The 13,585-nt window shown below is 43.6% G+C and overlaps 1 protein-coding gene across 1 annotated transcript in view; it reads right to left on the reverse strand.

The window, feature by feature from the left end:
• Positions 1-13,585, reverse strand: part of CPS1 (carbamoyl-phosphate synthase 1) — a 98,707-nt gene that overhangs the window by 32,887 nt on the left and 52,235 nt on the right. The window contains exons 22-24 of the mRNA XM_032115285.1: positions 5,096-5,237; positions 3,284-3,349; positions 2,679-2,742 (exon numbers count right to left, since the gene is read on the reverse strand). Coding sequence (XP_031971176.1) covers positions 2,679-2,742; positions 3,284-3,349; positions 5,096-5,237 — 272 coding nt within the window. The remainder of the gene's footprint in view (positions 1-2,678; positions 2,743-3,283; positions 3,350-5,095; positions 5,238-13,585) is intronic.

The following is a 13,585-nucleotide window of genomic DNA, read 5'->3' on the forward strand; positions in this document are numbered from 1 at the left end:
CTGTGGCTATCTTGAAAGGAAAGAGGCACAGAGGGGGCTTGGGTGGGCACCAGGGCTTGGTGCCTGGCCTTGGGCAAGCTGCAGCTCTCAGGACTTGGGCAATGCTGCAGGCTCCAGGGAACACTGGAATCGAGACTTGTGCAAACATCTACTTGTGCAAACTACCCCATACATTTCTATACTCAAACATCTAAGACAGGTACCATAAACAGAGAATGATGCATATTAAAGAACATCATTAAATGGTTATGCTTACAGTCTACAAGAAAACCTTGGCCTCATCATGCTGCATTCACAGTCATTACATGATCGTTAACCACTGATATTATTTTTATATATAATTGTGTGATAGAATTTCAGTCACTGCTTAATTGCTGCCCCCCACCACCTAGTCACAAACTGATGGCTGTCACAGGTCACTCCCTGACAGGCACATAAGTTGTTTCCCCACTTCTGTCAAACATGAACCTCAAAACATGCCTAAGCTTCAGTTAAACCCCACAGAAAATAGAGGAAAATCAAATCTGAAACTGGATGTTGCCCAGAAGGGACACCAGATGCTCATTCTGGTTTTGTATTCCATTTCCATTATGCAGGTATTTTTATATGCATAAGAAACCTCAACTTTGGAACACAACGGTCATCTGGAGCCCTCATCTGAATGCTTCAGATACAACCTCGGAAAACAGCTGAACAGCTGTTAAGTGTATTCCAGGCACATCCAGTAATGATCATATCCAAACATGGGAAAAGGGTTGACAGAAAATAAATAGTATTACTAGTAATGACTGTTGTAACATAACCAGACACTGCTCCTCAGGAGACAATTACTACATCAATACATGCATGTTTTTGAACTCACTTTCACATTTCAATCACATTGAGTCTACATGCACACCTTAAAACTTGGAGAGCACTCTGTCGGCCCATGCTAGTGGTGGAAATATATTTATACTGCTTTTAGGGATGACACACAAACAAACCCCCTCCTGGGACAGGAGATCCTCTCTTGGCAGCAGGTGAAGGGCAAGGATTGCTGAGGCGTCATGTGTGCTGGAAAGGTGCGCCAAAGCAAGCACTGAAGTTCAAGAGTGTGTAACTACACTGACTCACATCATATTTCTATTTGGCATATTAGTTTACAAGAAACTTCAAAAAAACCACTTCGGTTTGAATAATTTTCTTTCTAAACACATAATACAGCATGACTTTTTAAATGGCCTCACTTCCCTCAAATATTTTTATTTCTTTGCAGAAGTGTGAACATATTCAACATTTTCCTGCAATATTTTTCAAACTATTTTCAAATAAAATTCGTAAGGGTTGTTCTGTTTCTTTTTAACCTAAAACTTAGTTGTCACAAAGGAAATAAGAAAAATAATGTCACATGTTTAACTTCCATCCAAATAATTTAGCCTTTTCTAACCTGGAAGAGAACACTAATTTGATCCCACTGAATTCTGATTACAATTCTGAAAGCATAGAGGAAAAGCACACTGCTTACTTGCCTTCAAAGGATAAAAACAGAGAAAAAAAATCAACTTGGCTATTGCACCCAGGAAAAAAATATTTTACAGGTCCAAGTAATGGTTTCCTCTAGCAGCCTTTATTTAGCTGCAACCTCTTCCAAAGATGGTCTTGTTGGATCTAATCAAAGCTGCAGAGCAGATCAGACCAAGAACAGACCTGCATGTCTAATCTAAGCAATGAGTTGTTTTAGATGAACAGTGCAAAATGTATTCACATACATTCAATCAACTTATGAAATAACACTGCCATCCTTTTCATTTTTTGTAGCTATGCCGCACAGCCTGTTGAACAGCAGAAGTGTTCACAAAAAGTAAGCCTAATCATAGAGTGCTGCTCCTGATTTCACTCATCTCAACATTAACGCTGGAAATGGAGTTCAAAAAGACATGTCCTACAAACAGCAACAGGAGTTCAGCACATGACCTCTCCATCCAAGCAAAACAAATGGATGCAGTTTTCAATTCCAGCTTTCATAACTCATCACCAGTTCTGGGAGATGCAGAGCAGAAGTATTTCTGAATAACAAGCAATTTTTTTCTTGTCAATAATTGCAAACTATTTGGAGACATCCATGAAAAGAAAAGTGAAAATCATCATCTACAGAATTCAACAGTCTGTCTACCCAATACTCACAGCCACAAGGAAACTCTTACTCTGTATAATGATCTGAGTGGGTTGAAAAAACAGCATACAGAGAATTGCTTATACAAAAGCAGCTGAAGAGATCAAAATATTTTCAGAGTCACCTACAATTACAGATGTAAAATTCATAGTGACAATATCATCAGGAGCTGGCGGTAAACATATAAGATAGGTATGGGAGCAACAAACTTCTATACAAGGTATGAGGTTCTCAAGATCTTAACCTGCGAAAAAAGTAAGATTAAAAAATTTCTGTAAAACTTTGTGGAAATCACAACTAAGTACCATGTGAAAAGTAATAAAATTCTCCTGGTTTTTTTCCAGGACATGAAATGAAATCTCCAAGCAAGTATAAAATGCAAACCTTCTGCTAGGAATTGATGTCCTGTGTACTGTGCTCTGGAGGGTTTTTTCACCATATGAGGAGAGGAACAAAGGAACCACAAGACTATCCAAAGAAGGCTTGAGGGTACAAGGAGAACAGAGGAGTTGTAAGAAAGATTTACCTATGTGATATGGTCCACAGCCCAACACCATCACTCCACAGTCATCAAATTTTACATCATGTTCCTGGGAAGGGAGACAAAAAAGTCATTAGGATCTGTACTCCACAGCACCTAACTCCGTGCTTTTCAGAATAAACAGTTTCTGGTGTTCAGCCCAAATCCAGCAACCTGATCCTTCAGGGCTGCAGTCTGATCTTGCTTACTGCAGTGTAAATCAAGTGCATCTCTCCTGGAATTAGCACCCAGACCAAAAGAGAAACAGCACCTCTAATATGGCTGTTCAAGCAGCCTAAGGACCTGTGAAGTTTCATATAAAAATGATGTTAGGATGAGATAAGGGAAATATCACTTCTGCATTCCCAGCACCTACCTGTGCATGTATATGACAGGCTCTTAACAACATAGGGGCGTTAACAGTAAATGCACTGGATCAGGATTGGAGCAAGAGAAAGTTCCAGGCCTGCTGTAAGGGGATTATATGTAACACCATCCAAAAGAATTGCTAGAGAGACCGAGGCATCTGCAAGACTTCCAGAAATAACATGGAATAGGGAAAAGAGATCAAACCAGACAGCAATGAGACTGTTGTTTCCAAGGGTGCCTACCTGCCCACTGTATGTGGCGTAGAGGTAATTAGTCACCGCTGGGTATTCTGCTGCCAGGGTGTCAATCTGTACAGGAAAAAAAGGGGGATTGTGACTTGGCCAGTGCAAGATCTTTCCTACATGCAGATGTTTGGGTTCTTTTCTTTTGCCTCTTTCCCTTCCTACTGCTGTTTCACTCCTGTTATTTTCCTATCATATCTTTCCTCATAAGGAGGTGACCTGAACTGTCCTGTGCTGTTAACGCAGCATATGCCTGGCCTTCCCCCGACCCTACAGTTCAGTCAACACAACACTACCATCTCCTTCTAAGCTGCAGTTCTAGCTCTGTACCTCTTTGGTGAAACACCTACACAGCCCAGGAACTTTCCCCTAGTTGTGAAGGCCCTCATTCTCTAGTTTGTTCAGTGGATTACACAGATTCCTCCAGGTCTTCTGTCCTTTTTACCTAGGCTGTCTGGAATCTTCAGACTCTACCCTTGACCCCATCTTATTCCTATGCTGAATACAAGCACACACACAATATCACTTAGAAATCTTGTGGAGTGGCAGCGCAATTACAATGTGTTTATGTTACAGCTCGTGCTTTGATAATTAAATGGTACACAAACCAAGAGTGATTTTCAACCACCTTTTGTATGTGGTTTTCAACAATTTCTTATGTAATTAGTCACCAGAGAGCCCAGAAGAATAATTTGCCCACCAGGCTGTTCACAAACTATTTGTGTCAACTACTCATGACATGTTATACTTGGTAACCAGTCCATCTAAGTCACCAGTGACTGCTGAAGTTTCCTGAATGAACATCTGAAACACTTCTACAGAGATTATGAACAGGGAACAATATGAAAGCAGTCTTGACATGAATTTCTACATGCTATACAATTTAAAAATCTGTCCAAACTTCAAGCACTTCCAGGAATCCCCACTGGCTGTTCAAATCCTTGTGAATAATCGAGAATGTGACCTTACATCATTAGTGCCATGTGTCTGCTGCTCATTACTGTTGCTAATACTGCAACTTGTACTTTATGGCTCAAGAAGAAACATATGCTTTGAAGGCGTACAGGCAGGCACAAGTAGAATGACCTTATTAAGTGTACCTTGGCACACAAATCAATACAGCGCTACAGTGCCATATGCAGCTGAAAGAACACAGTGCAAGACCAGGCAAGTTTCTGTGGCCAGGTGAGCCACAGAACACAAACAGCAGCTGGGGAACAGAAGACTTGGCACCTGGAACTGGGCCTGAGGATACAGATGAACTCTTTCAGAAACATTCAGTAGTTTGGGTTGGGTTTTTTCCCCTCTTTAAGGACAGAAAACCAGCTGGTGGCAGTTTAATACCAACATACCTTAAATGCAACAGCCAGCACCTAGTGACACTGCCATGAATACCAGATGAGCTCATTAGGCTCATGCTATCACAATGAACAGCAAATGAACCCATAACAATAGCACACTTCAAATAAAGTATTAGCCTGTAAAAAATTAGTACCAAGAGAGAAGAGATATGCTCTTCATGGTCCTACCATGGTGAGCCAGCATTTTCAGCCTTTTCCTGAAGCCACATAGCTGTGTTTCCCCTGAAGCCACAAAGAATATGAAAAAGAATATTCTGAGATTCTCTTTGGGAATGTTCATGGCATTGATGCCTGTAGTGCAGAAGGAACAGCTATATGGATGAACTGTGTTCTCCTCACGTCAACATCAAAACTCCTGAGGATGTTAATAGAGCCAGAGGTTTCTAAAGACACAGAGGTCTCCTGCCACTCTTGGAAGCCCCCACCAGGCCCACTGATGTTTCTCACATACCTGTTTCACCCAGGGCACTATATTCTTCCTCAGTCTCAGCTGACGGCACTGGACTTCAGTCAGCCTCAGGCATTTCCCAATCTGCTTGTCAGAGAACCCCATCTGTTTGGCTCTCCTCAGTGTCTCTTCTGGAACTGTTTTGCTGGGATTAAATAAGAAGAACACCTCTGCATTAGGCTTTACAGGAACAACTAGAAGGTACATTGTTGGGGCCCTCCCCCTGCCATGTGGTCCTGGGAGAGGGGCCTGGGGGGGGAGGCATGGGGTTTCCCTAGCCCCTGGTCAGCCTTGTTCCCCATTGGTTGTTTTGTGTTCCCCTGCACGGGCAAGGACCCTCGGGTCCGGTGATTGCCTCAGTTCCTCGGCAGAGCCCCGGCCATGTGGATGGGAAAATAAACATCTCTGAAACATCTATCAAGAATCAGTCTATATATATATTCTTTCCACGGGCCTCGTTGTCTGATACATCGTGTTGCAGTATCCGCACTGTAACAAATGGTAGAGAAATGCTGGCAAGACACTGATCCCTAAGGACAGAAAATTCCTGAGTAAAAACCACTCTAGATCTCTCTCTTCTCGCCTTGGTTTGGATATTCTCTCTAAATTATGGAGGAACCGTGGAAAGACTCTTGGCTCTCCGAGCCGCATATGGACATTTATCTTAAACTTGAAAAGATTCTTGAACAACAATTTGTAAATTTTAGCTTAATTCAAGCTCAAAAGGAACTGAAACACTTCCTGGCATGGTTGTTTAAGAACTTTTTCTATGTTTCTTGGGATTTGATTCTTACCAGAGACTTTTGGAAGACCGTTTGGACACAGTTAATTTCTGAGTCAAAATATATGCCGATGGAAGAGTATTTTCGTGAATATTATTTAATTACCGAGACTGTTGAGCAATGTCAGCTGTGTCTTGGCGAAGGGAAGCCTGCCTCAGAGTCCTGCAACCCAGGCCACATGCACCGAGCGCTCTGTGAGCAGCAGTGAGGCAGTTCCCGCGTGCGGGCGGAGCGACGTGAGCTGCAGTGTCGGCAGCGGAGCGAGGCGCGGCGGGAGCCTGCTCGGCCCCACACAGCATGCGGTGGAGCGAGCCCTGTGAATGCCCGACTGAGAGGGGTGGCGCATGGGCGGCGGCCGGCGGCGGTGGAACGGAGCTGTGGCTAGCCGAAATGCACACTAGAGCAGGGCGCAGGGGGGTCGTCGCTTGGGGGCATGGCCAAGACGTGGGTGTGGCCCCAGGCAGCGGCAGCCCAGCTGAGAGCACAGGCAGTGGTGCGTGAGGAGCTGAGCGGCATGGCCCGTGCGGCCCCGAATGCGACCCTAGGAAGAGCGCGCAGGCATGAGCAGCCCCGATGGTCCCAACAACCCTGGCAGTTCCAACACGGGAGCAAGCAAAAGCCAAAGAGAAAGCAAAAATGCAGCGAGACAGAAAACAGCAGCCACTTGGAAAAAGGAAAAGATCACCGTAGCTAAGGTTTTAGGAATAGTAAAATGGTATAATGTTAAACAAAATTATGGATTTATAACAAGATGTGACAACCAAGAAGATATATTCGTTCATAGAACTGCTATTAAAAAGAATAACCCTGAAAAATACATCCCAAGTTTAGGAGATGGAGAAATGGTAGAGTTCAAAATTGTGCAAGGTAGAGAAGGGTTACAAGCAGGAGAGGTCACTGGACCTGACGGTATTTCTGTAAAAGGCAGTATATATGCTAAAAATTGTAGTGATGTTAGACAATATCTCCATTATAAACCCCCCTACAGTCTCCCTTTCCTAATCCCACCTTTCCCTTTTACCCTATGTCCTATTACCCTCAGTGTATTCCAAATCCGTTTTTTCACCCATGGTTTCCCTCACAAAACCATGCCTTTGCCAATTGTCTCCCCAAAAATCCCTTTCCAATGTTGAGGGGGGGGATGAAGAGGGGGAGGGAAGAAATTAGCTATTTTTGTTCAGCGTTCCAACAGGTACAAATAGAAGAAACCCTCTCCTGCCTCAGTTTCCCCACAAAGCATGCCCAGAGAGTCCTGTCTCCCTTCTGTCAGCCTTAAGATGTTCCACAGAATCTGTTTGGACATTTAAAGACTCAGGAGGGTGGCTTGTTTTGTTTTAAAATTGTTCTTGTCATGTTTATCCAGTTGTTTTCAATGTTAAGTTTTAAATCTCTTTTTGTTAAAAATAAATGGGTGAAATGTTGGGGTCTCCCCCCGCTGCCATGTGGTCCTGGGAGAGGGGCCCTGGCGGGGAGGCACGGGGTTTCCCTGCCCCTGCTCAGCCTCGTTCCCCATTGGTTGGTTTGTGTTCCCCGGCGCGGGCAAGGACCCTCGGGTCCCGTGATTGCTGCAGTTCCTCAGCAGAGCTCCGGCCATGCGGCTGGAGAAATAAACATCTCTGAAACATCTATCAAGAATCGGTCCATATATATTTCTTTTCCACGGGCCTCGTTGATTGATACGTGTGTTGCAGTTTCCCTACTGTAACAGTAAATGAGTATTTTCATCTCTACACTGCATAGAGTTGCTATAGGATCACGCACGTGAAGAAAAGGAAGAAGATTCGAACATAAAACGTCTTTTTTGCCCTAGGTGCCCCACACAAACACCTCTGAGGTAAAGTCTGCAGGCAGATTGCAAGCAGTAGGAAGTAAAACATTTTCCTTCCCTGCATTTTTGAGACAGGAGTCAGTGACTTATTATGAGATCCATCAGCCTAGTACAAGTTTACTGTACCCTAAACAACTGTATGGTCATTTACCATTTCAGCCTCCACAGAGGACCTACAGAGATTCCTTTCTTGGATTCAGTATCCCTACAACTCTGTGCCCAAATTTTAACTTAGTATCTTCCTTACATTCTTCCTCCCAGTCTAAATTTTAAACCTAGGCCTCACCAGACTGGGGTCGACCAATCATTATGTATGTGCTTCCATCTCCTGCCTCTCATTGCAGCTCCCCACTCCACTCAGAGGCATGAAATTCCTGAAGCTCTGGAATGAGCCATTCAGAGGCATAACTGTGCCCTGACCCTGTGACCACTGTGCTGAGCTGGGAGACATCCCTACAATTTTTCCCAAACAAGTTTTCCTTCTCTTGTTGAAGATGTTCTGCCTACCTTCTGAAATGGCCATCTTTGGAAAAAGCATCTCACTTAAGAGATCTGTAGAAGAAACAACCAACCTTTAGAGGCTCACACACAAGGAAGGTTTTTTCTTGTAACAGTCTCAATATACTCTTTTCCATATCATTAGTGTTGCTTCTTGCATTAGGAAAATTGAGAGGGGGGATAGACCAGGTAAAGCAGGGGCACCTTTTTTGATTTCACATTTACAACCAGGGTCTCTTAATATTTCCATACATTCTTGTTCTCCTGGTTTTGCTTTTCAGAAGTCCTAGTTTATGTTGTTTATTTCAAACACATTGCTTTCCCCTTGCCATTTCTGAAGATCAACATTTTCCTGTCCATTTTGCTCTTCATTTTTTTCATCTTCTCCATTCCTTCCTCATTCAGTCTACTCTTTTCTCTCCTACTCTTCGCCCCACTGCGTTTTGACTCCACCCTTACAGTTTCTGCCTCCCTCTCTTTCTAAGCTACCTTTTCTAAGCTTAGCTTTTGCAAAAACATAAAAAAGCCTGTATTTTTATCAGCATTTCTGCTTTACATCTTCATTGCCAAGAGCATTCTTGCCTGCCCAATAAATCAGTATTTTATGAGCAAGCAAGCTCTGAATCAGGAAAAAGGAATGATTAACAAACAAGCAATTTTCCTAAATCAGAGCTTTTGAATAATGTCCTTTGCTTGATGGTATTTTAAAATAAATAGTATTATTTTATTTGCATGGGAGAAGAGGGGTAAGACCGTTTTATTGAAATGTGTCAGGAAGCTGAAGCATGAAAGGGAGTCATTGGACTGGATTTTCTACTCTGGCTTAGGCACAGAGCAGCTCTGCTGCCCTCAGTAAAGTTAGGCTAGTGTGAAACAGATGAGAGTCACACGTGTCAAACCAGCTGTTCTGAGAGCAGAACTGGGAACCAGAAACTCTGGGGCTCAGATCCCTGGATAGATAGGATTTGCCCTATGAATTTCCCAATGCCACCTCCCTCCTTGCCCTGGAGTATGCGAAGCGAGTGCTCCAACTTCGTGCAACAGAACAGGAGAAAGGGAAAGCTGGAGAGAATTTGCAGGAAAGAAATACTCACAGTAACTCCTCTTCTCTGTGCCATGTCCCAGCCTGGCCCCACAGACAGCCTGCTCTGCCCTCAGGGGACTCCAGGCAGGAGCACCACCTACACGCTGGATCTCCTCTACAACTTTAACCACGTCACCCTTCTTACTCCCGCAAAGCCTCCTCTTCATTAGTGTCAGAAAGGAAATTGTGTCTGCCACATCCCTGGAAGTGTTCAAGGCCAGGATGGACAGGGCTCAGCGTAACCTAGGCTGGTGGAAAGTGTCCCTGCCCATGGTAGAGGGTGGAATGAGATGAGCTTTAAGATCTCTTCCAACCCAAACCATTCTATGATTCGGTGAAAAAGTCCTGCCTAATCCAGCAGGTTGAGCTTTCCTGGTTTTGGATTTCCCAGTAAGACCCACTCTGTGGCACCATACTATGTTAAAACTCATGGTTTCTGTGCTCTAATACCTCCACCAGAAACTCTCCTGCTTCTCTTCAGCCCATTCTGCTTTCTGATGTCAGCTCAGAGGCAGGACATGCACAAACCATGAACACTAGAACTAAAGGCATGGATGTGTGTTTTATAGGAGCAAATAGAGCAAACTCCACCAATTCTCTGTCAAAACTGATGCTAGCAGTCACCAGCTATTAAGGACTCAGCCTCCTTAGAATGAGTGAGTAGACCTGATGACCCCAAGAAAATGAGCCTTTACTCCCTTGCCTTCCCTCCCTTCTGCCTCAGGAACACACATAGCTGGCTGTCATTTGATTACTGTCAGAGACAGCAAATTGCCTTCATTTGCAGCTTGTTTTCATTTTGTTTCTTGTATCTCATTATAGCAATATTATTCACTGTCACCCTCCCAGCTGGGAGGGTAGAACAAAAGCAGTGATTATTTTGCACCATGATTCATTTGCCTTGGGCTAGCAGCTTAATTTAGGTTAGGCCACTTACTAATCCATGCAGAAAGGTAACTAGTTTCTTATAGGAAAACCAGCATGCAAAAGAGGAAAGACTCTTCCTAGTTCCTAGGAAGTTCCTAGAGGGGAAATGGAACCATGCATTTTCTCCATGCACTTTTTCCTCTTCTACTCCCAATGCATGATAGGAGAAGCCAGCAGCATTGGTCCACCATATTTAATGGGAACTGAATCAGAGAATTGCAAATCCTCAGCCCTGGTATGGAAATCAGGCTGCCTCTCTACATGTACTGGACATGCATTTTCATAATAGAATAATTTCCATTTACTAATAATGGTAGTTTTTAGCACTTATGTCTCAGCTTTCATGGAAATAATATAAAGAAACATGCAAACAGAATGGTAGGGTGATGCTTATCTTACAGATAGCAAAACAGACATGCAGAGGTTAAGGGGTGACAATTTTTAAGATCCAGCATTCCCACTGCCTTTGCTCAGAGACAGCCCTTTAGACAAGCTAGAGACACTAAAGCCAGCAAGAGCAGAATCAGGCTGATCTCTTTGAATATTTGAGAGCAAATAACCCTTCAAGCTCACCAGAAATCCAGCACCAAAAGACAAGACAAAAATTCTCAGTTCTGGATATACCAAATCACATGACCCAGTCCTACATCACTGCCTCCCACTTTCCCCTGGAGCATCACTTACTTTTCCAACACAAAGCAAAAAGTCTTCCAAAGATTAAACTCCCTCACTGGTTTAGAATCCATTCTGAAACAAGGGAAGACTAAGTGACCATGATTTCAGACTTCTATAATGCTCCTTTTCCTAACGCTTGCCTTTGCAAAATGAAAGTCAGGAGTTTTAGAGCTTCAAAACCAGACAATTAGACTTTTGCACACTGCCATAATTATTAAATGGTTGTTCACCTCCTCAGAAAGCTGAAGTCCCCTGCTCATTTTGCAATTTATAAACAAAGCAAGCCTTCCCCCAACCTTGCTTATGACTCCATTTCAGCTTCCAGTGTTGATTTGTAGCTACTTTTAGTTTAAAATTCCACCCTGTCATCTTTGGAACTCCATCCACTCACTTCTTTGATAATAAATGATAAGAGAAAATGGAATAAATTCTGCTTAATGAGGAAATTTTCACCTGGCACAGAGAACCTGGAGAAATCTATTAACTGACTGAGGAACGCTGACAGCACTGAAATTATCAGGAGACCCTGCTTGCTTCAGCAGAGCCCTCTCTTCCACTTGACCAGCTTTCATATGATCCACCAATAAAGATGCCAGCGGAAGAAACACTCTTTTTCTTGTCTCCCAAATCAGGCTCTGCTTCTTTTTAGGTATGTTGTCAAGTTTATGTCCATCCACGTATTACTTAGGCACATGTAAATGGGCCTTGATCAAAAGGATCAGGAATATTTTGTGAACTGAGAGCCACAGCTGGGAGCATTTGGGACACAGCCTACTGCATGCTGTGTCCCAGTTAACATGTGCCCTGTAAGCTCACAGGCTCATCCCTGCACCGTCACCTCTGCCTCATTTCAGCAGCTACAAATGTGGCTTGGATATGCACAGAGGAGCTGCAAAGGCGAGCACACTCCAGCCCATAGGTCTTGAATTCAGCTCCTCCCAAGTCTGAAGGGATTTAAGCCCAGACTAAACCTTAAGCCCAGTTTCACTATGGCAAGCAAAGTGGACCAAAAGTAAGAAGCACAGGAAGCAAAATGCATTATGCCCAGTCCTGAGAGAGCTCTTCCTTTCTCTGTAGTCATAGGCCTGCAGAGTGTCACAAAGCTGCTGAATTTCAGGCTGAATTATGTACAAAAACATATTCTTTCTCACTCCCTCACTGTCCTGCTCTGCTTCAAGGCTCCTAGTGGTTTCCTTGATTACTTCTGATGTTTTACAAGATTTTGAACATGCTACAATTAAAATAACAAGATCATGGTATAAATTCTCTCCCTGCTCCTCTTCTCAATGAGGCAGATTGTTACCAGTTTTCCCCTCTTAAGAAACTCATGAGATGACTAACAAAAAGCTGTCAAAGGAGTGTTTAGAGAAGCAGGAGCTGTAAACCAACAAATCTCACTCACAGAACAATTGTCACTCCAGCACTCTGCACCTTTAACATTCTGGTCCCCGGGCTAATAAATCTCATTGTGGACATCTTGATTTAAGTAACATGAACCTCACACTGTGCCCTAAGACCTGAACGACTCACTCACAAGAATAAATGAGCTAAACCAGCAGCTCACGCCAAAACACAGCCAAGAAATGGGTCATAGATGTTTCCTGAAAGCCTGTTTTCTACCCCTGGTAAAAGAGAGCTTTGAGGTCCTTGCTGGGATGCCATGGTACAGACTTCCCTGCTCCTAGCATAGTACATACATGTTACAGAGACTCCCCAATGGCTTTTTAAGGCAATGCCTGTATATCCTCTGCATCAAGGAAAACATACATATTGCATGTTCACAAATGTACAGATGCTTTGAAAGAAAATACAGCCACAAAATTATTACCGATGGCTCTACAAGACAAACAGAAAGATCTTATGTTAGATCCACACAAAGCACAAGCAACAGTGCTGAATAGCTGCTTGTATTTTATTCTCCTCATGTACCACATTCTGAACTTGTTCCCAAACCTTTCCTGCCCTACAGTTCACAAAGAAGACAAAAGTAATCTTCTTTGTTAGCTAGAGAGGAGCACTATGAATATGTCAGTGACCACTCCTCAAATGGCATAAATCAGCAGAGCCTCAGTTACTATCATGGGACCTGGTCTGCTTGATTCCCACACAAGACCTGTGTGAAGCACTCTGACCTGTCCCAAAAGCACACGGGTCAGCAGGAACTGCTGCTGAGATAAGTGGGGGTGCAGCAGTCCCCGTTGAAGAGCACAGGTTATTGATGGCCTGAGTTTCCCTCCCTGCAGTGCTTCCCAGCTCACCTGCTGGTGCCAGGTTTTCATTCCAACACCTCTATTTCCTCCACCACAGGGAGGCTTCCAACAAACAGCTTTCTAAGCACACCTTGCAGGTACCCAGGGACATGGGCTCCCAGAAGGCATTTGCAATAAACAACTTCTCCCATGGGCAATTGAGCAGAGCACCCAGCTACAAATGCTGGGCTAAAGTGGGTCTGCACCCTCACACTTTTGTCTTTCCCCTTTATTAACCCATGTCTCTCCAGGAATGGCAAGAGCGATAGTCAGTACTGCACCTACTCCTTTCAAGCAAACAACAGGTCAGGAGGTGTTTTCACACAACACCCACAGAGCAAGGACATATTTTCCTTCAAAACAAAGCTCCAAATTATAGAATGATCAAAATATGATTGGTGCCATCATTTCCCACTGTTAGCAGGCTGGCTAATTCAGTATCTGCCAAAA

Source organism: Corvus moneduloides, chromosome 7 (assembly GCF_009650955.1).
Source record: "Corvus moneduloides isolate bCorMon1 chromosome 7, bCorMon1.pri, whole genome shotgun sequence".
Lineage (NCBI taxonomy): Eukaryota > Metazoa > Chordata > Aves > Passeriformes > Corvidae > Corvus > Corvus moneduloides.